This window comes from Papilio xuthus, unplaced genomic scaffold (assembly GCF_000836235.2).
Source record: "Papilio xuthus unplaced genomic scaffold, Pxut_1.1 DF825928.1, whole genome shotgun sequence".
Classification (NCBI taxonomy): domain Eukaryota; kingdom Metazoa; phylum Arthropoda; class Insecta; order Lepidoptera; family Papilionidae; genus Papilio; species Papilio xuthus.
In genome coordinates this window covers 6,854,516-6,879,097 of record NW_013532721.1, presented here as the reverse complement: position 1 = coordinate 6,879,097, position 24,582 = coordinate 6,854,516, and the positions used below count along the sequence as shown (strand labels likewise).

Below are 24,582 nucleotides of genomic sequence, written 5' to 3'. Positions count from 1 at the left end.
ACGCTACAATGCAGTCTGTACCGTATTTATCTTCCCTCAAACTTAGAGCACTAATCTACCTACAACGGGCAGCGGTTTTCATTAAGTCTGTATTGAAATGTTAGACATCTGGCTTCGTGACAACTCTCTGCACAGTTGGAAGACATTTTGAAATGACAATTGCACGCTTCGTGGCCAATAACTTGGCACCTTCTGCTAGCCTTACACGCGATAGCGTCTCATACGAACAATGTTGCAAGGAACGTATATCTGTATATCTATACAATTAATATAATAAGAGTGTCTATATATAATATTGCAATAAAAATCATATTTTATGACTGTGATGTATTAGCGTTACTTTTAACAAAAATCAATTTAAAAAAAAATTGTCTCTGTTTGTCAGTAATGGTAGCTTACGTATTCGGAACTAATTTTTTTTGTAAATTCCGCCCTGACTACGTCGCGCGCGACCTCTAGTTTACCTATATATAAAGAGATAAATATACTTTCGTTATAATATAATATACTGATACTCTAGCATACTATTAGAATACTGCGTGCAGCAGTTAGCATTGTAGATTGAAAGTTTAACGTCTCATGCTTCCAATTATTATAGGTATGACTATCTTCATAGAAGTAATTCGTCGCTAATAAAGAAGCAACAAATAACTTGATGTAATGCTTGTAAAGAGGTTCAATGTACTTTTAATAGTCGATACTCATTAAACCTTTTCTCAATCAAACTGGCTGAGTAACAAATCTATTAAAAAAAACTTTTGTTAAATTCCGATTTTCTAACAATTGAATGTTAAATTCCGATACGGAAAATGGTTCAAATCTTGCAACTAAATTGAAGTCGGCAAATAATAAAAAGGTAACTTTATTCGTTCCTGATTTGTTCAACTAGCGATTTCTCTGGCGAATGTCAATAGATTCGCCACGATGCTATAAAGAGGGGATCTCGTTAAAAATAAATTGTTCAACCCGTTTCTGACGTGGCACTAACCTATATAACGGAAAATTTCCGCATTGAAACGCTCGGCAAATTGTTATAAAAGAATTAATGTTAAGTACGTATAACTAGCGTCACCCGCAAAAACTTAGCCTATGTGTTCTTTCAGACTATGTTCTACATCTGTGCCAAATTTCAGCGAGATCCGTTGAGCCGTCCCCGAGATACCTTCAGACTAACAATCACTTTAACGTAAAATATTAATGACAATAGGATAACTTAAACTACAATTCAATATACTATTGTTTTTAAATATCATATAATTATCAAACTGGTACATTATCTTTAATAACATAGTAAATAAACACATACTGGAGAATTGCAACTCGAAGGCTTCATGACATCCACAAGACATTTTATAATTGAATAGCACGCTGAGATCGCAAATGGAGTGTCAAGGCCGGAAGAAAGCGGTCGCCGCGGATGTGGACGTGAAAGAATAATCACTTCCCAACACGCGCGGTCACGCACGCCTTACCAACAATACATATAAGCGAAATTATATTCTATTACTAAGGCAATAAAGACCGGTATCATTTTAATTAATTGAAATGCTTTCATAACACTTACTGGTTACAATGGTTGTTTGTATTTTTTTTCTTCAAATTAAATTGTAATATTTTGAACAAAACGTTTGTTATGGAACGAGTAGAGATAAATTAAATAGAGTTGAGGATTAAATTAAAAATTACTCTGCACAATTTTACCAGCGATATTGAAACAGCAATTCGATCAAACTCGTTTTCTGCAATGAACAAACTCAATTAATTTTAACGCCAACGATTCGAGTTCAAACAGAACGCCTTCAAGAAAATTATTCTATAATTTGAGAGAGCCCTTCAATAATGATATTTAGAACAAAAATCGTATTATTAAAATTGTAATGGAATTTCGTAATTTCATTTCTGTTTGTGTCAAGGACGTTATATTAATAATATTTTTATAAAAAAAATACGGACTTTTTATCAATTTCGATGTTTCTTACATAATCAATTTAATCAGAGAACGTAAGCAACAGTCTTACTGAAAGAAAGCCGCATTTTAGTAACGCTTTCGGCTTGTCTAGACTTAAGCTATACACTTTTACTTAGTTTTCAATGTTTGGTACATAATCAATTAAATTTTCGGTTGAAAAAATACTGCGATATAGCTTCGACTATTTGGAGTTTGGAGAATTTGAAATAACTTAGTAAATTCTATGATTAATATGTGTCATATATCTGGTTATAAATAGGTATAACTAACTTACATATTTGGAAGCCATTCGAAACTAATAGGTCATAGAGTAAAAGAGCGCAACGTAAAAGAAATATTAGTATCTCGTACAAACTATTCATATCTCGTATTTGCATAATCTAATAAGGTATGCAAGAGATAACATAAAATTAAACATTCATTTAACACACATTTCAACCACACACGATGTTGATTGTTCGAATTGTTTACAAAATACTGGTTTCTATTTCCCAAAATAATATCATTACAACATTCTATCTTTGACACTCACGATCTCGATACAGGAGCCAAAAAGTTTTTCTTTCAAGCGTGTTTTCGCTAACCTTATTTCGTTTTTAACTCGTATACGAAATGTATCCATTTTACTGCAAATAAATCTAATAGGAAGTCAAAGCTAATGTTAATCTTTGACACTCCATGATTGTTACTTTGATAATTATTTTATATATTGTTTTGTACATTCAAAGAACAGTGATATATTTATCAAATTTGGCTGGGGACACTCATTAACAAACCACGACTACAAGAACATATCGTATATATGTTTAAGCAGTGAAAACTCACTTATATGTATATTTGTATTCGCGTGTACAAACTATTAATATATTCACACGCGGTGAAGTTCATTGCGATTCGACAGCTGTTTCACTGGGTATTTTGAGTTGGTGAATAATAGTAGACACTTTCATACATCATCGGGTAACGTAACACAGGGGAGAACGAAGTGAAGACAGATTGAGTAATGAAGGTAATATTTAAAAAAATATATAGGTCTTATTGAAATCAATATTCCACAGAGTAAATAAATAATTAAAAACATTTGTATAATTAACTAAAAAAACGACAAATCACTCGCTCGAATTTGAACTAAACGGCCCGTTAAAAGCTTTCAAATGGGTCATGAATACTTTAGTCACGAAGTGTTTGAAATGGTTTAGCTTATTATAATTTATGAGTCATAATTATATAGTTAACATAAAAGCCAATAAAATCCGTCAAATACCAAATCAAATATAAATAAAATATCTCACGTGACATGTTAAATATGTGTATACATGTGTGTGTGTTATTGAGAAACAATCTAAATATTTTACACAATTTTAAAGTTCTATAGAAGTAAAGTTGTTCGGGCTTCTTATTTATTTAATTAAATATTAGTTGTACCCAAATTAAAGATATAAATATTAGTACTAACACGAAAATAGATGGCTATCGGTCTTCTCCGTCTGCAATAAGAGACCATTATTTATTTTTAAGTCTGACATGCACTTTGTAAAATAATGCATGCAATGTGAACAATATGATACTTTGGATTGACGTAGTCCGTGGCCCATGACCTTAACCCTTAATTCGATGGTGTCCAGTGTGACGAACAATTAATTAAAAAAATCTACTGAACTAGTTTAGAGAAAATTACGTAATACTGACTTTACTAAAAAAAAAACAGTTTTTTTGCTACAAAAAATTTCGTCGAAATAAGGGTATTTTATGTTTTAATACGAGACAAGAACCATATTTGTAGTAACATTGTTTTTTATACTTAAAAATACTCCTAATTGATCGTTTTCACTATGCACTAACTAAAATAATTTGTATTACATTATATGACATAAATAAAAAGTAAAATTCTCGCGATTACGTATTTAATTAAAATAGAGAACGCAGCAAGCAACTATAAACGAAATTACTGTATCTAGCTAAAAATATTAAAAAAAAACAAAAACATTATTAGTAAATACCCTTCATAATGGCCTTAGTTGTTCAATATATTTAAGAAATTAAAATCTTTATAATACAGTACATATAAAATTCCATCTCATGCCTCTCTTAGTCTTCATCCAAAAACGTATATAACACCATTAGTTACCCAGTGAAAACGATATCTTCAACAAAAGCAAACTGAATGGATATCACTTAGAGTAACTCTTATAATAGTTGTTAAGAACTAGACTGAAACGTATCATTCATAACTTTATCTGCTGTGTACGTGAAAGTTTCTGACGCTGTGAAAAGTTTTTATATCCATGTTATATGCGGGTCTTCTATAACATTTTCTACTGTATTCTGTGGATTAATAAATCTGTGTATGCATTTTTAAGATCATTATTTTTACTTTAAGTAAAAGGAAGCAATTCCACGTTTCGTCTAATGAGTGTGCGTCCCGGAGGCCTAATTTAGTCCTCTTTCCCTTCCCACCCTTTTTCTTATAAGGAAAGGATAGGAAGTGGAAGTAACTTTCCGGATGAGAGGATGCATGGAAAGGGATAACATTTTCTTTCTGTGCATACCCTCCTCCGTCGATAAAATACCTTTTACCTACCGGCAACGCATATGCAATTGCGTATGTCTATAAGCAACTATCACTTCGCTATGTCAGCGATCTCAAGGGGCCGCTCGCTTGTTTGCCATCTTATGATATAAAATAAAATATACATCTAAAAGTTACATGTTTCTTTCTAAGGATAGCCAAGCCGTTATTCACCCACATAAGTGTCAAAAGACAATAATAAAGATAGCAAGTTATTTAACAACCTATTGAATTGTAAAACAAATGATAATTCATCTTGTAATAAGAAGCAATTGCAACACGTTCAGTGTTCCGCGAGGTGCAATCCTTCAAAACAATTAAGCCAATAAATTGATGCGAGAATTTGCTCTCGTAGTGCTTCGTATGATAATTTCGTATTGGAATTTGCACAGAATGTTTAAAGTAGAGTTGTAGTTATTATTATGACAATAAAGAACTTAATACTTTATTTAAAAAGATCCATTAAATGTTAAAATGTTTGAAATTATTTGCTCTACATATCTACCGCAAAAATAATTGACGATAATTTTGTTTCTATGTTAGAAAACTACGATAACGAAAAATGCAGAAATGGCAAAAAACCCAGTATTTTGTATTTGGCAATTATCCCTTCAATGCAATATCGTTGCAAACATGAGTTATTCTTTGTATTCTGTGGCGTATTTTATTACGGCAAAGTTGCCCCCAGTCTCGCAATAAACTTTGTTCTCGTATATACATATTTCGTAAGGCAAAGCTCGCAAACATGTTATATTTAATTTCTTTCAGAATTGACAAGGACATATAAGCCTAGATGCTATTTTAGTTTATATGACATTTGGGTTTATATTTCCATTCTTTTACATATGAAACGAAATACTTTTGCGTCTATATTTTCCTATTGAAAATTTTGACCTACCGGATAATATTTTAAATTAAAATATAAAACGTTACATACAACATATATTTACATAATTTTCGTAATTAAATCGACATTTGCATTATTTAGCATACATAACAGACTGCATATGGTTTGCTTAAATCGTACCGATGTTAAACAAACAAACCAAATTGATTTATGTAATTTTGTAATGAGTTGAAATCATACTAATATTATAAATGCGAATATTACAATGGATAGATGGATTGATGGATTGAAATTGAATGTGGATGGCTACAAGGGTAGGGGAGACCAAAAAAAGTATGGAATGACTGTGTGAAAGAGGATATGCGTAAGAAGGGGGTAGACTCGGATATGACGGCTGATAGAGATGTATGGAGGAGTAACATGCTGTGCCGACCCTCGATAGGGATAAGGGCAAGTTGATGATGATAATGAGATGGATTCATGGATGTTTGTTTGTATCTCCAAAATGGCTGAACGGATTTTGATGAAATTTGGCAAAGATGTAGAGCATAATCTGGAAGAACAAATAGGCTACAAAGTTTTTTCTTAATAACGCACGCAAATAGTCGCAGGCGATTGCTAGTCATTTATATAACCATAGTTATTTACTTTTTCGAATTACTTTGCACTAGAAGTCGTAAATTAAAAGCAATTAATATTTTGAGCAGGTAGACTCCGCATTTAGTACGAGTATCTACTCCAACTAGGGTGACTAGAATCAAGCAACGGCAAAATGTAAATTCAAAATCAAATTAATTCATCAGACACGACCGTACCTCTTATCACGCTCTTCAACTCTGAAATTATACTGATTAACTCTTCTTTCTCGTCTGTAATTTTATTTTACTACATTTCAATTTTATTTACTTTAAAGAATCTAAGTCAATTTTAAATATTAAAACCTTAATAAATACCTATTTTAACTTCTGCGAATATTTTTTTATAATTTATCGTATTATAAATATACTTACATTTTCATGCTTTTTATCGCATTTTTACTAAAGATTTATTTAGTCTTTTAACAATAACTGGATCAAAATAGTGAAAATAAATTTCAAACAGACAATGTCCTAAATTATACACTATTTGACTTAAAATGTACTTAGGAATGAACATCATAATCGTAAGATCAACATAAAATATACGTATTGTACAGATGAAAATATTATTTTTCTACCCCCAGCGCCAAAGTAGCTTCAACGAGTTTACGAATCATTAACTTTACAACATAAATAATAGATAGAATCTACACCGATTCAATTAAAAACATAAAAAAGGATTATGTGACATTTTGCCTATGCGACATTACGGCAAATATGAATTTCAATAGTCATTTACCTAACTTTTATCATTGAATAAACGTAAAAAGTACAATAAAAGCCGTGAGCGGTATCTTGTAGTTTTTTCCCCACCTAAAAAAATGTACGGGGCTACAATTCCAGGAGTGCAGAAATTTCTTTACAAAATTGGGGATTTCCTTACACGGAAAAGATTGCTCGAAAAAAGCCTCGGTAGCTGGAAACCAAATCGAGAACCATGAATATTTATAAACGACCTTACGACAGCGCTGCGTCTTTTTGGGAGCAACCCTTTTACTGCGTACCTCATTCGTGGAAGAACTTTATAACCCTATTCTTGTTTTTCTTTAACAAAGAATACCAAACAAAAGAGATTATGCTATTAACAAGTCTGTAATAAAATAATGGCAAGTTGTGAAGGCATTTTAAATTAACTCTATGTTATTTTCAGTTCTGATCTAAAATATCTCATAGTTAGTCTGATTCCATCTATAGAAAGATTATTGATTGGTTATCGTACTAATATTATAAACACGAACGTTTAGATATACGGTTGGATGTTTTAGACGGTACCTCTAGAACGGATGCATGGATTTGGCACAGATGTAGAACATAATCTGGAAGAACACGTTAAGTTTTTTTAATCCGCGTGGACAAAGTCACTGGCGGCTGCTTGTTGAGTAGTAAATCAATAAGATATCTATTTATATGCAATCAATACATTTTAAAATATGTTATGAATAAATAATAGATCGTTCGTCGTAACATTATAACTACTACTGACAATTTTCATTGGTTCCCATTTCAAAGTTTAAAAGTGTAGAACGTCGTAAACTGTGCTTTTCCTTCTGGAAACAAAAAATCTTTTTTCTTTTTTATTCTTCGTGAAAACATGAAATAATTTTTAGTGTATAATGTGAAGACCAGCGTTAATAGATAAAAATTTTTTTGTTATTTATTTATAAGACCCCTACAGTTTCTCGACTATTTTAAAGTTTAAAGTCTGACAACTCGATGGCTGTTATTCTATGCAATCAACAGACTATATTGATTACGGTTAGCTTTATATTTTGCTGGCTAGATCGCTTCGTTATTTATATTAATGGCGTGAAAAGCCATTTCGTCCCAACACTGCGACTGCTCCGTTTTGGCATCATGTCAAACGATCGTTGCAGATGTCTGGGTTTTTAAAGTACTTAAAAATTTACAAGAAATAACGTAAACTGTTTTAACGAAATGTATAACGTTATTAAATACCGATGCTGCTTTACTAAAAGAAAAAAATACAGGCCGGAACAAAATTAGACGTTTATTTTTGTAATAAAAAAACAAGTTTTTCGTCATGTTTTTCGCTAATTTGATACTGGCAAATGGCCAGTTTTGCCGCCGTTTGCGTCGCCTGAATGGAATGACTTTGGCTATGGGATCTAAGATCATCTTACAGTCCCTCAAATAGTTTTAGGGTTTTTTCATACATATAATCCCTTAACAAAAAATCATGACTAAAGCGCTGATATCAATACTAAAGATATATCTCATGTAAACAGTGTAATCTTAAATCTAGTCCGCCAATGTACGGAACGTTTTATCTAATCTGTGATATTTTTATTTTCCAGGCACTCGGTGGACTCGGTCGCGTCGTATTCTAGTCAGAATCACGTAGACCGTATAAGGACGCAGAATTTCTCAGCGGCTTCTTGTCAAGACGACGCAGACTTTGGGTCAATCAAGACCAGTCTGTTCAGGCGTTCGACGTCTAATTTGGATTACCCTATTAAACGACCCGACAGCGTCACTTCTAATACAAGCTCTACAAGAAGCCGCCTTCGAGAGCTCGTAGAAAGGAAATCGAGTTCGGAGGAGCACAAGCCCGCGGCAAACACCGTCGCCGACATACAGTACTTTGATAACCCTGCGGAAACGTTAGAGTTTGACAATCCAAGGAACTCCCTCGACTCCAGGAGCAGCCAAGAAGAACGCCCTAAAAAGAAGAAGCAATCAAAGAACAAGGAGAAAAATAAAGATTACTGTGAAATTAAGAACAAAAAACACGAAAAATATCAAAGTAAGTTGGCAGAATACTACAAACTACCGATTCAATTACCTCAAGACGAATTCTATCAACATTTAACAAGATCACGAGCGGCAGAAGAACTCCTGCAAAAACGTTTTTCCAACTCTGATACAGAATTCAATGGAAGTTACGGCAGATTGTGCAAGCATAAAGATATCGAAGGCTCAACAAATCTAAGGCGAAGTAGAAGCTTGGCTGTAATACGAGAGGAAACTTTTACGGATCTTCAAATACAGAATCACGCTAAAAACAAAAGGTCACAGCTCATACCACGCGCTCGTTTGTTCGATAAACCTTGCTTTAGAGACAGGTAAGACTTTTCACATTAAAATATCCACGTATAACAAATATTTTGCAATCATATAATATTTGCACCGTAGTAAAAATGTATTTAAATAAAACTTTCTTGTGTTTTTTAGGTTACCTGTTCGTGCTAAATATCAAACGAAAGAGGAAGTCTTAGAAGGCATTTACATAGACAGCACTGCTTCTTGCTTCGGCGATATAAACAGATCGAAGGTAGACGACATTCAAGACGACAAAGTCCAAAACGGATCTGGAAAAGAAGACGCCATATCGCAGAACGAAAGCCGACGATCACAGTCTATTGGAGGAAGTTGGCCCAATTTAATCGAAGAATCTAAACAAACTAATCTCTCTGAAGACAGTATCGGCCACTCGCGAAACCCAAGTGAGATAGATAGCTTAGATTCAAACTACGTCCGAAAGCACTACAACTTTGAAGAGCATCTAAAAGGTTACAAAGAAAATTCGGATACTGAACACTCCATTACTTCGGGAAATATTAATAACAAAGAACTTTACATTGCTAACAACGGCCACAACGGTGAAATCGAAGAAGAAACCAGATCTAAGAATAAATCTCCATTTCACACTGAAGAGAACATTTCTATCGGCCGAAGCGACAAATGCGTAGATGATTCTATATTGATACACGATAAAGACGATTCATATGACGAGATTTCAATCAGGAGTAATAAAAGCCCAATACAAGAAATTTACGATCTAGCAGTCGTAAATGGTACTAATACTTCAGAAGATAAAGATATAGATTTACAATCAGTTCTATCAGAGAACGACGGAACTATCTCCAGTCCACCGGATAGTATAACGTCATATATATCAATCTCCATAGCATCATCAACTGATAAGTCTCAAAAATTAGAGCACCTTGCCAATTCCTTGGCTGAGAAAATAGACGAATATTGTGACACACATTTTAATGAAAATAACTCAGTAATTTCTAACAATATTAACACAGATTACCATAAAAATTCTGATACGGACCCCATTTATACAAAAGTACAGAAAAAAACATTCGCTGACATAAAGAAAGATTCACTTAAAAATAGACAAAATAAAAGTCCAAGTAACGAGATATACGTTAACAACACATACATAGAAAATAAAAATAAGAAAAACAGTTGTACATCTACCAGAAATATAACTACAGAACCGTTTGTAACCACATTAATAGAAAATCAATACTACTCTTTGCCTGATATTAATATAAGTAAGTGTTTAAGAAAATCTGAACGAATAGATGCTCAATTAAGGGAAGAAGACAAAGAAGACATACCGTGCGAAAACACTTATGAAATAGCTCACACCAATTTTAAAGAAATATTAGCTGCAAAAAGCAGTGAACAATACGGTCATTTGAATAGACCTTACAATCCGTCTCCTCAGCCTGCAACAAATACAGCTGTTTACGTACCAGAATATAAGGAAGCGAATATATTAAATAGCTTCACAAAATTAGATGATGATTTAGAATCTATTGTAACAATAGAAAGCTCTAACGTTGATGACCACGACATAAATTATTACAATTCAGGTGTTCACCATCAAAACGAAAGGGAAATCAATGAAATAGAAGGAACGATACGAAATAATAAAATTATTACGAAAGCAGAAAGTTTAAAGCTTTCAAGTTCGGTACTACGACCAGACATCAAAATATCGAAGTCCTTATCAAACGATAACATCAACAAGTCTGTATTAGATAAAAACAAGAAAACCAATATAAGAAAACATTATTCACTACGCCAAAGAGATCCTTCTAATGACAATATCCGAATTCCAAGTCCAGATACAGTAGAGAAAACATTACATAATTGTATTGAAACTGAAAAAGTGAAAACTAAAATTCCCGAAGAAGTGAAAACTAATTCTCTTTTATCACGAGTGCAGTCATTTAAGACTTCGTCGGAATCGAATATTACTATATTACCACTTAGTGGACATCAAACAATAGTCATAGATCCACCAATTACAAAAAGTGTTACAGATCTTACCCACATAAATAGTAGTAGTGTGAACTACACGTCCGAAATTTTACAAAAAGTAAATAAAGAAGAAAAAGCAGAAGAAGAAATAAAGCATAATTCATTGGGACCTATTGAAACAGCAAATTTCTACATTCCAACAGATCCATTTATTACAATAAAACTAAATAAAGTTGTGAAAAAAACCATACCAAAACTCACGAACAAAATACCAGACCAACCCGTTATAGAGGAAGTTAAAATTGATAAACCTCCGAGCAAATTAATAATCAAAGATAGTAATAATAGTGCCTTTACATCAACATATACTAAAGCCACAAATAAAATGACACGACCTCAAGTAATACGAGTGGTTGATTCAAAAAACAAAATTGTATCATCTAACAACAGTACTGAAAGTAGCAGTAGTGAAATCAGTAACACAGTTAATAAAGCTAATAACAATGAAAAACCGGAAAAGAAAGATGACCACATCGAAAATAAGAATGACAACAAAAATGACTTTACAGTAAAAGAAAAATTACACAATGCTATAAAAACAGATCTCGAATACCAAGAAAAAATTAATTCGGTTAAAAGTTATTGGTCGAAATTAATCGAAAAACCAACAGAAGATCACTTAAAACAGGAAGTAACAGAAAATGAGAAAAGTTCACCAGATAATATAACGACGAATGTGGAAGTAACGGTGACAAAAAATGACGATACAAAATATGTACCAGAGATATCTGTAGGGAGCATAATCAAATCTTTAGAAAGTGTTAAAATTGTCGACAGTATTAAAAAAATAAGTCAATCAACAAAAAAGTTGCAATTGTGGAAAGAAGAAACAGAAAAGGTAAAAAGTGATTCTGAAATAGAAGAACCGACTGTACAAAAAATTAAAAAAGAGAGCGAAGGGACCATTTACGACACACCTAAAGCCACTAAAATAACGAAAGAAGCGCACCAAGATATAAGTCGAGACACCCCTGAAATCGAAATAGTGGAATTAAGTAGTGAGGATGACCAAAATCAAAAAACTCAAGCAACTATTATAAAAGCTAAGGGATACGAAAAGGGATGCGACGAATTCGACCATGTTCGATATAAAGTAATGAAGTCTGAACTATTTAAGAATAGTATGATTGCTAATTACCGAAAAGAAGCACAATTTGACGGTTTGTTACAATATTTACAAGATTACAGCTTTCAAGAATTATTAGTAAATAACAACATTGTAATTATAGAGCCAGTAAGAACTAAGGTGGAACCTACGCCAAAGAAAAACAACAACCTCGACCCTTGTAAAATTCCGTCATCACTTTTGAAAAAAAATGATAATTCAGGTCAGATAGATAAGTCCAAAAATGCTATAAAGCGTCATTTCTTTTATCATCCAATTAGGGTAAATAAAGAAATCATAGAAGAAGAACTTCCAAATCCAGATACAGTAAAGAAGGTACGGAATTTATTTGAAGATACTTTAAAAATGAAATCCCCGGTAAGTCAAGATCCACCGCTTGTTAATGAAAACAATAGACTGACAAGAAGGGCAACGTCCTACAGAAATATAAGTGAAGAAAATAAAACAAATAAGATTGGTGGAAGAAAGAAAGTAACACGTCAATTAACAATTGACACTAATATTGGAAACAAAAAATGGGATAATGCAAGTCTTTCAAGTGGTGTTTCAAGCGGTGACTTAAGTTCTAATAATGAATTTGATCAAGACGGTCCCTACTCAAAGAATTTAAAAGATAACGTATATAGCTCCAGTGACGAATATCTATACGACTCAATGAGCCAAGATTTTTGTTGCGAGAGTCAATATGTAAGTCCTGACATTCTAAAAAAAATAAGGGACTGTGGAACATCTATAACATATTATGGAGGAAAAGTTTTAAATTCCAAAACAGGATCATCAGTAAGTCCGATGACCAAAGCTATAATGGATGAAATAAAAAGTTTGCAAAAAAACTGCAGCAGAGATTGCTACTCATGTCAAACTAAATGCAAAGGTAACAAATGTTCGTGTCTTGTAGCTGACAGACACGCGCAAATGATCACCGACAAGCAAAATTTGAATATTTCAGAAGAAAGGTTAAATCAAGAAAGTTATGATAATACCAAACGCTCTGATGGATTTCCGGGTTTTAAATTTAAGCTCGTCAAATCAAACAGTTGCAGCAGTCGTTTGGAATTAACAGGAACCGATGAAAGTCAAAACCCTAGACTAAAGTACAGAAAACAGCGATCTACAGAGGATCCTCCATTAGTTCACGACGAGGACAATTCCGTTAAGAACAAAATTTGTCGTTTAGAAAGTTACAATAAAGGAATAGTTAAGACCCCGTTTGAAAATAACAACAACGAAGATAAGAAATTAAACTTAAACCTAAGGCCCCAGGTAAACAAAGTGAGCGAAGAGAAAGAAGAAATCTCAATACATTCTTCGAATTACAACGAACATTTGAAAACAGATAAAGAGCACGAAGCTGAAGAGAGCCAAAAAAATCTGGTACAATCTGATAAACAGAACACCAACGATGCACATAGTTTCGAAAAAAAGTTCTATTACCTTAACGAAAATTTAAACCAAAAGAATGTACCAACAGGAAAATTTGGAGAAATGGTTTTTGAAGAATTTGAAGTTTTAGAATCATGCTATGATAGTTTAAATAGCAATAAGTCATTAAAGTAATTTAACATATTTTTTTAATCTGTTGCAAACATTAAATGTGATCTGTTATCAAAGAACGCTATTAAATTATTGCTTGTAAATTTAACAATGGACTTAAAAGTATTTAGCTTATTCATGAATGTTATGTTAGGATATCAAATTATATATTAGTCAGTAACATTCTCGAACAACGCCCTGTAAACGCATTGTAGTTTTGGTGATGGTTTCCTCAGTATTTTTAATAAATGAATAGTTACTTATGTTGCGTTTCATTGTCTAAAGTAATCTTACCCTCAGATTTCTCTGGTTCCAATTTTGTAGGAGCATTTTTAGATCCGTGAGCACAAGCGCTTGTGAAGATGGAACGCCGTGTTGGTCGCCAGCGCCGGCACCACGACTCCTGTGAATAAAAAAAAACTACGTTCTTTTTAACTGTATTTGTTTGGTAAAGAGCGTTTCTAAAACTTGTTTTGGCCCCAGACTCTATTTTCTTAAAGTACAGTAAGTAAATTAGTGAACATCAAAAGTAATTGAGTCTTCACAAAAGTCTAAGATATATTAAGGTGATAAGAGGATATAATAAAGTGACAAAATTATATATGTAATAACCTCTCGTTTATTTTTTTTCATTCATTTTTTTATTAAGCGTACTTTTCATACATAACCATCCATTCATGTAATCACTAAAACCATTAATATATTGCTTCCAAGTTTTTTTTCATATTTATTGTACTTACAACGATGTCGTAACGAAGTTATTTGAATCGTAGTTTGAAGACATTTTATGAATGAAACTTATCAATTAATCTTGATTGTATCAGGAACCAATTAAAACAGAATTAATCGGTTACGTTACATAAAATACGTATCAGCGATAAGATTGATGTTACGTGACTACTATCATAATCTAAGACGTGGGACGAATGCCCTGATAAAGCTAGAGTCACACTAGGACTAATTATGACGTAAAGAATATAGTTTCAATTTTTAATAGATAGTTTTTTATTTGGCACATGTATAAAAGAGCATCAATGGTTCAAAAATAAATTACATATATTAAAAGGAAATTTATATACTATTTCATATATTACGATAATTTCAAAAATTATCAAACAAATAATTTCTTGGAAAGAACACAATAACTTGTATGGTGAATCATTAGTTGGCAAAGAAATGTAAAAAATATACAGTACATGAGTAACACTAAAATAATGTTGATGACATGATACTAGTGTGTCCACATCATTATCTGCTATTTGGGATTGGTCTATGTAATATACAAAATCATTCAATGACAATGTCCTCCACCTAAAACTAGCAATAACAATGTGATTTGAATAGTAACAGTGGTATTAGATTCATATCACATTCATCTGTTTGTTTATATTATCAATTGTAAGAAGAAAGTGGTTATACTATGAAAATAATAACAGAAATGATCAAATAAGTTCTATCTTTTATTTGTATTTAATTAGACAAATGCAGCATTTTTTCTAATTTTAAATAGTTTCTTCAAATATTCAATTGTTTCTTCAAAAAACATTCTGGAAATAACCATCAATTATAATGCATTAGCTATGATTCTATAGCTAATTACCTAAATATGAACATGTTTCCTAATTACCATTATCATTTTGTTATTGCAAAGTTTAGCAATTTGTTTAACCTAATTTCCTTATAAATAGTACCTACTAAATACTTAAAAATATATTACATATACAATGTGATTATACGTTGATAGTTCTAATGCATATTTTTTTGCTATCACTTTATTTATAAAATATTAAATATAAGAGATGACATTAAAGATTATAAAACTATTTTAATAAGACTATTAATTAAATAGTACTTTATGGCAAAATCAGATTCTCTTCTAAATCAGAAGTTGCCGGTATACTTTGGAGTGGATAGTAAAGGCAGTCAATTTCAGATGAATTGTTGAATTTATTAAAGTAAGCATTTATTTCATATATTTTACATGGATTATATTACAATGTAGGGTAAGGGTTTTCCTTTGCGGTAAAGCAAATGATAGTGTTCATGAAAATCAAATACAGCAGGATTCAAAGGTCAAAAACTAGGAAACTATATTTATTTCTGTATTCCTAGTAATAGTAATCAAATTTACGTAATATAAAGAGTAAAAAAGAAATTAAATCAATATGTGTTATATGCTAGACATTTAATAATTTTTAAATGCATAAATATATTTTATTAGCAGACATTTTTAAATTTCAACAGAAATAAATCTCAATTGAAATCACATGATCACTCACTTAACACGATAACTTATACAAAAAATGACAATCAAGAAAGTTTTCTTATTTAGCAACTTCTGAATAGGCTCTTATTGGTTTCTATTTGAATTACTGTTCTTTTCAAATACTGCCGTTATCTATAGCTGAACATTATTAACTTTTATTACTTAAGGAAAAAGTGAGTAAATATACCAATTCTTACTAAATATTATCAAAATTAAAAACAACATTTTTAGTGACGTTTGACAGCTACTTTAAAAATAAATATCTTTATCTATACACACGTGCCTATTAAAATTGTGCCGAAATGACAATCATCTATGAAACAATACAATATAATTATATCATTCAACTGAAATAATTAAATACTTACTCTGCTATTCGACAGATCACTAAATATTGATGATAAACACAAACCACGATTTATTTCTAATTTCGCTAAAAGTCGGCATCTAGAAACACACACCGTCGACGCCATCTTTACACTACTTGTGTACACCCTCCCAAAGAGCAATGACTACTACGGTACGTATGTATAACTAAATTATACCGGGATTAGTCTCACTGGCGCCATAAAACATTTTACAATATTGTAAAGAATAAAATACTAAACTTTACGCATTAATAGTAGCTTTATGTAAATATTACAGTATTTCGTTATTCACGTTGCAAGCTATTTATGAAAAAGACTCACTATTGAGAAAACATAGTAATAATATTAAAGTATATTTAGCAAAATTTCTGACAATTTAACTTGTATTGAAATTTAAACATTTAAATATTTGCTACGCATTTTGAAAATGATAAGCTCGTTCTAATTTCGCGCGGTTTTATACATCTATAATGTTGGCATCTAAAAAGACGTGTCAAATATGCATAAGGTTGCATTCATTTTATCATAGTACTTACTGTGTGAGATAAGAATAAAATATTGCCTATCCTATATGATAAATAGGTACCGATTATTGGCAATATATCACAATATTCTATCTAAATTTTTAGACTTAATAATTTTAAAGACTTTTAGGATATTACTTATGAACGGTTTAATAGTAAAGGTAAAACCGTTCATATAAAATGAATACAGCCAGCCTGAATGTTCTCTTGTCAAAACATACTCATATTGTTGTTATTTGTATTTACAAATTGATAAAGACACAACAAATTACCATGTCTGAAAAATGAATAAGGCACTCTTTTTTTTCTAATACTAACTATTACTGTCAACCTGTTCCGATTTTTTAAACTATCTGTATCTTCTTAACCTGTGAACAATGACAATGTCAATTTGGAGAGTTTGTCAACATGACATGACATGACAACTTATTCGGCCATTGTTGTTTAATGTTCATTGCGAAAAAGCGATTTGCCGTTATTTGATCTTTGTGCTTATTTTATTCACAAAATACATACGTTCCGATGGCTATACCTGATTATAAACTTAGTACTGTATTATGTGGGCACTCACTTGATGTGCGATGTGTAGCAATAACCAAAGAATCTTGTATTTTATCTGGCTCCCGTGATAGAACTGCAAAATTATGGCATCCAGAAGGGTTAGTTTTCCAATAAGATTGTTGATAACAATACCAATACAATGGAAGTTATTCAAACATTAGAATATAACTTAACTCTATTTAAAGCCATATTGTGTGTGACCATGGTTTGTCTCATACTAAAACTGAGTTTCTGTATTTTCACAGAGTAAAAGATTTTGTAAATGTCGTCACATACAAGGGCCACAACAACTTTGTATCATGCGTGTGCTGGTTCTCGCCTTGTGAAGCTTTTCCTGATGGTCTTGTTATAACTGGAAGCAATGACAATACAATTATTGGTTACAATTTACAAGATGGAACAATTCTTTTAACTTTAAAAGGACATGAGAACGCTGTGTGCAGTATTGCAACAAGCCGAGATTCAGGAATACTCCTAAGGTATTTTGATATTAGAAACTGAATTAAATATTTTTAACAATTTTTTTTTACTTGGCAGCCTATATGGTGGCAAGAAACATGTTATACTTCTTAGACGAATTTTTCATACAAACCAATATACTTTATTATATTTTGTAAAGTTATATAATATAATTACTTACAGTTCTAGTTGGGATAATACTGCTAAGGTATGGAATATCAACAACATTCATTCAGAACCTCTAACACTCAAGGGTCACCAAGCTGCTGTGTGGGCAATAGTAGAACTTGGTAATGGGACATATGCAACAGCATCTGCAGATAAAACAATTAAGTTATGGAAGAAAGATGGTAGTGGCATATCAACATTAACAGGTATGTTTTTTGGTGAAACTAATATCACTGGAAAGGGGGGTGGATTTGTTATTAAGAGGTTGGATGGGGGAAATGTACCCTATTTTATGCATTTGACTGTTTCCTGATGGGCTCATTGACCTGCTATAGTAAATCCAATTAAAAAATCAAAAAGTATACCTATCAGACCAAATTAAAATGTAGACTGATTAGCTCAATGTGAAACACTCATTCATTTGTTCATTTTACTAAAGTGGTCACTTGATCTTTTACCACATTTGACAAAAAAAAAGTATTTAAATAACAATTTAACTTAATAGAAAAATAATTTTTGTTTCCTCACTGTTGTAAAAACCCGAGGACTATGTTACCATTAAGATAATAACTATAACCTTGTTGTAGGTCATACAGATTGTGTGCGAGATCTAGCTGTGGCTACTGCTGAGGTATTTCTGAGTTGTTCCAATGATGCCACTGTCAGATTGTGGACTAATAAAGGAGAGAGACTTAATACTTACTATGGGCACTCCAATTATATTTATAGGTGAGGTTCTGTTTATATTTTCAGTTGATCTTTGCCATTAGGCTGAGTCCAATTTGATTTAAATAAAAAAAATTATTAACATACAAAGTTGTTAGCATGAAAGTTATAAAATCAGTGACAAAATTGACCATTTGTAGGTTAATTACCATGATCAATTTTTTTTGTACACAAAATATTTAATAATGTGTTTATATATTCCATTTTTTCATATATTCCAGTATTTGTATCAACCCTGGGGTGCCCAACAGCTTCACAACATGTGGTGAGGATGGCACTGTGAGACTGTGGTCTAACGGAGATTGTGTCAGAGAGATACACCTACCAGTACAGTCTGTTTGGAGTGTCACATGCTTGGATAATGGCGATATTGTTACAGGTATACAGTCAAACCTATATAGTCATTTAGTCGAACCTGGATAAAGAGAAACCTCTATAAGAGTCACTGTCTATTCAGGACGGATGACATCCATAAGTGCGAAACTTACAACTTTAATATTCATCATCATCACCAGCTTTCTATATGTGCCCACTGAGGGGCTCAGAGCCTACCCTAAGTTAGGGTGAAGTTTAATAATACAAATAAATAATGTAAAAAATAATTAAAAAATCATAAAATTATTATAACTTCAGGGTCAAGCGATGGTGTAATCCGGGTATTCACAAAGGATCCAGCAAGGTATGCTGATGAAGCAACCATCAAAACATTTGAAGAGGAAGTTGAGAAAATGCAGTTTGCTGCTAAGCAAGAAATCGGAGGCTATAAACTTTCAGAGTAAGTCATTATTAAGTAAAATCTTAGCTCACATACAGTCTTAAATATTTTATATTGCCTTAAAACGATTCCATTTCCCGAGTTAAATTTCCTCAATCTTTTGTGTAACGTTTTATTTATAAGATAGAAAATAAGGAAGTAGCCATCTTATTTCTCTACAACAGATTAATACAGTGTCTTTTAAAAATGGAGTTTCCATTTCTAGTATACCCGGACCAGAAGTGTTGTTAGAAGCGGGCAAGACAGACGGACAGACGAAGTTAGTGAGACGTGGTACTAACGTCAAATGTTACTCGTGGAGTGCAGCTGAGTGCACCTGGAATGAAGTAGGCGACGTGATGGGTGCACAGCCTCCCACCGAAGGGAAGACTATGTACCAGGGAAAGGTGGGATCTCTTAATTATTTATCTTCCGCACTGCTCAGGCACTTAGTTTAAATTATATTAAAATAATGTAATTATTGTCAAAAAAGGATTTTATATTATGGTTGGTTCTGTCAAGAAATTTGTAAAACCTAGTTAGGATTAGGAAATTAACCTAACAGGTACAGTATGACAAGGTTCTTTTGTCAGTGTCAGAGGGGCGCTAGTGTCCTATCATAGTTTAGTTTAACTTACCGTGGATTTCTGAGTCCATTATCTCCATTTAAAACATATTATCATCTCTGTGTTGTTAAAGATAATGACAGGAATGATGATAAGTTTCATACAGAGATTTTGGTGTCAGAAACCCATGGTTATCGTTATCTGGTCAAATAACTTTATTATTTACATTTAAATATAATTTTATTTTCATATATCTTTTCAGGAATATGACTATGTGTTCAGCGTAGACATTAAAGATGGTGCTCCACCTATTAAGTTGCCGTACAACAAGACTGAAGACCCTTGGGTAGCAGCACAAGCCTTCATACATAAGTATTACATACAAACAAAATATATAATAACTATTACTTATGTAATAGGTATATATATAAATAAATATAACTATTACATAAGTTAACTACTAAATTACAAATTTATGATTATTTTTTTTTCAGAAACGATCTACCCCAAGTGTACTTAGAACAAGTAGCTAATTTTATAATAACTAACGCAAAACTGAACGCGCTTCCTACGCCCAGTAACGGGTGAGTAAGTTGAAATTTTATAATTTTTTTTTGTGTCAAATAATTTCAATATTCCCACAATGTCAAATGACATTACAATGCCAGTGTTCACACATTATGCACATATATTTGCAATTCCTAGAAATTTAACTTTTTTTCTTAAAAAAAACCTACCATTTTACTAATATAAATGCGAATGTTTGGATGGATGTATGGATGGTTGTTATAAGGTATCCACAACAGCTGCACGGATCTAGCACAGTCTGGAAGAACACATAGGTTACTAATTAAGTTTTTTTAAATCTTATTCCATATGTTGTGACATAGTTACGCAGACCCATTCACCGGGGAGTCTCGCTACGTGCCGGGGACAGGTCCCGCAACGCGTGCTGTCACCGCAATGGACCCGTTCACTGGTGCAGGCGCGTACACCACCGCCGCAGCATCCAACACCTCGGTCACAACCGCCACTGACAAGCGGTACATACCACATGATGCTTATATCAGGTCAGTATTTATTTAAAATTTATATACATTTTCATAAACTTGTCGCCCTTTCAACATCAACTTTCATAACAAATGCCTATATTTATTTCTTGTATTTTCAATTTTTTTAATTGTGTCAAATTTTACAATGATATGGACAAAAATCCCAAAAAAAAAGATTTAAAAAAAAAATTTACAATCATCTGTTGCTAAAATTTTCTTAAAAATGAGTACAAAGTTTTCTCTTCAGATCAAGGAAATTAAAAAAAAACTTATAGCTGTCAATCCTCTTCGCCCTTTGTATAAAAATGACGTCGAATGTAGATTTTTAGCGGATGACATAAAAAAGTTCAGTGCTTTCTCATACCATTAGTAGTACTTTGTTGGTGTTTCTAAATAATGTATGTAACTTAACATTTTCAGATTTGATCAAGCAAACCTAAAAGCAATATATGATAAGTTAAAAGAATTCAACGGTAAGGCTGGCGACGGTAACAACTCCTTCACAGACGAGCAACTAGAAAATATTGTTAAATTAGGAGAAATGGTGAGTATTGCTTTTTTATAATAAATATTTTAAAATAAAAACCAATTTGATTACTGATAAATTTTACCATATGTTGTGGCCAAAATTATATGTTAACTAGCAATCGCCGGCGACTCCATCCGCGAGGAATAAAAATGCCTTAATAACCTATGTGTATTTACATGCTACATTCTATATCTGTGCCAAATTTCATCAAGATCCGTTGAGCCCTTCCGGAGATAGCTTCTTACAAACATCAATGCATCCATCCATCGTAATGGTGATTGATTGTTGGTTTGACAATATGTCTGTTTATGTTTTCAGAATGGTTCATTCAACCCTGATACAATTAGTTTATTGAAAAAAATGTTGGAATGGCCAAAAGGTAAATGCAAATTTCATAATCATTTTTTCTAAAGCAATAATGACAAATAAAAGTCCTGTTTTCTAATATTAATGTATTAAATTTTCTATTTTCCAGAAATTCTGTTCCCCGTGTTAGATGTGACGAGGTTAGCAATAAGAAGAAAGGAAATCAATAGTCAGATATTTGACACAACTTATGGACCCAACTTTGTCAAATATCTGCTCTCCTTACTTAATCCAGGTTTGATTTTCACCTTTTATGTTATTACTAGCTGTCCCCGGCGACTCCGTCCGCGCGGAAATAAACAAATACTAAAGTAGCCTATGTGTTCTTACAGTTTATGTCCATGCAACCGTTCTGGAGATACCTTTAAATAAACATCCATCCAAACGTTTGCTTTTATAATCTTAGTAAAGTTGTCAATAGAGTGGTCTAGATGGCCATAAATATAGCAGTTGTTTAGTGAAAAAGGAGTTTAATTGCCTCACTAACAGTAAATTTAATCTGAGACTGCTATAGTGATCATTAAACATTTTTGAATTTGGCAATAAGTCCTTATCTTTGTATTCTTACAGATAATTTGGCAGCCAACCAAATGCTTGCGATGCGCGTGCTGGTGAACGCGTTCAGTGACCTGGCGGGCGAGATGCTGGTGCTGGCGGCGCGCGAGACCCTCATACACTGCATCATCTGTCTCACACACCTCAATAACAACGCACAGGTATGACATGACTCGGTGTGAGTTCCCACTGCCCAGCTTTTTCTTCGTTCTGATTTATGGACCGACAAGATTATCTTATACGGCATAAATCAAACTAAATTATGACAGCTCACTAGCGCCCCTCTGTCAATGTCAAAATAATTGGCAAAATACTCTTTGTACTGCAGCTGTCATTTTATTTTATGTCATTGTCTGTCCAAATAGGTTTTATATATATTGTGACAACCAAACGCGATAGTAGCGCCTCTTACCAATTCAGATTCTTATTTGACTATATTATCAGTTGGTATTCTCATCACCCTTACCAATCACTATTGTCAGCGCTAAAAGAGCAAAAATCAAATTGGCTCAAAATTCACATCTTATAGCCTGTCCATTTATAGTCAGTGGCTGAATCACATTTTTCGAGAGTATCGTATTATTGTGTGGGCATAATATTTGTGATATGTGCAGATCGCGGCGGCGTCCCTGTTGCTGAACCTGTCGGTGGCGCTGGCGCAGCAGCCCGACATCGCTGAATTAACCGACTGTATTGTACATCTCCTCAGCAGACTTACAGATAACGAAGCTTATTTCAGGTAACATTATTTTAAGTTATTGGTAGCAGTCAGGGGTTGGCAACATATTATCTTACAGATATTCTTGATGCTATCCATTTTAATATCCTATGAATGTGTTATCAAATTCGTGTGTTGATGACTCCTGGAATTTCTACACTTTAATATAATAAAACGAAATGCCTCATAAGACAGTACTTTATTAAACATTTTTCTAATAGCGCCTGCATATTTATGTTACATCTTTGAAAATACAAACCATCTTGTATTATGGTAATGATTCTTCACTTCGCTACTTCTGCAAATTCAGCTGTCCGTATGCTTGTTTGCTAAAATAACAAAAATAATCTTTAAAATATGTTTTTTCCCGCAGAGGTCTAGTGGCACTAGGAACACTCCTAGCTGAGTCCCCACAAAAACTTCCAATACAAACGAAAATCGTCTCCAACACTCAGCTACACAACAGACTGAAGCAAGACTGCAACACCACGACAAGTGATGCCAACCTTAAGAAAATATCAATCTGTTCCCAAGAAATTATCAGATTATTATGAAGTTGTCACAAAACTATTTATAATATGATTGAAATTTACTTTTATATTCCAGCTATTTTGTATGCATTCGCTAGCTGACAATATTTAGCTATGAATTTGAAATTTTTTCAGAATTTATTATACATTTAAAAACCGGTTAAAACGACATTGAAGAAGCTCATCCATATCTACTCGAAATAACCGATAACCTGTAAGCAATTTGCATTTCTATAATCACTTTCCTCTATAGATATCCGCTGGACATGTTCCTTGAAAACGACAGCTTTTGCTACGTTTCGAGTTAAAAGCACCAGTCGAAGTTATTATCTGCTATTTATTAGTACCAGTTTCCAATACCGCTAGTCAGCACCGAAATGGCGAAAATCAATTAGAAACAAAACACCACGTCACATAGCCTGTCCAGTGTAGGTCAAAGTTTTAAGGCAATTATGGCGTTCAGCCACGCTTTTCGGTCGTATTACCCGGTTTCCACAACACTGTACGTGGCAACAACTCTATTAATGCCAGCTTTTAATAGTTCAAATGGTATAGGTAATAAAAAAGTTTTTGTTTTCATAATTTATAATTGATTCTTCAATAGAATAAAAAAATAAACGTTTTTATATTGTAACGATACGTGCAGCAATAATAAATGTAAAACGAAAAGAGAAAA

General features: G+C 32.7%; 2 protein-coding genes across 2 annotated transcripts in view; one reads left to right on the top strand and one right to left on the bottom strand.

Annotated features, from left to right (window-relative positions):
• MCU (mitochondrial calcium uniporter) overlaps positions 1-16,546 on the bottom strand; it is a 61,504-nt gene extending 44,958 nt beyond the window's left edge. Inside the window, exons 1-2 of the mRNA XM_013322446.1 lie at positions 16,399-16,546; positions 14,059-14,167 (exon numbers count right to left, since the gene is read on the bottom strand). Of these exons, the coding sequence (XP_013177900.1) occupies positions 14,059-14,167; positions 16,399-16,503 (214 nt within the window). The 5' untranslated portion in view covers positions 16,504-16,546. The remainder of the gene's footprint in view (positions 1-14,058; positions 14,168-16,398) is intronic.
• A 793-nt stretch (positions 16,547-17,339) lies between these two features.
• Positions 17,340-24,538, top strand: Plap (phospholipase A2 activator protein). Its single transcript, XM_013322646.1, has 16 exons — positions 17,340-17,581; positions 17,729-17,962; positions 18,126-18,316; positions 18,698-18,839; positions 19,058-19,215; positions 19,470-19,611; positions 19,817-19,997; positions 20,419-20,528; positions 20,651-20,740; positions 21,047-21,226; positions 21,629-21,752; positions 22,056-22,116; positions 22,213-22,338; positions 22,674-22,819; positions 23,273-23,397; positions 23,750-24,538. Exons 1-16 carry the CDS (start codon positions 17,445-17,447, stop codon positions 23,928-23,930), a joined length of 2,328 nt encoding a protein of 775 aa, XP_013178100.1. The 5' UTR covers positions 17,340-17,444; the 3' UTR covers positions 23,931-24,538.
• Positions 24,539-24,582: the final 44 nt, after the last annotated feature.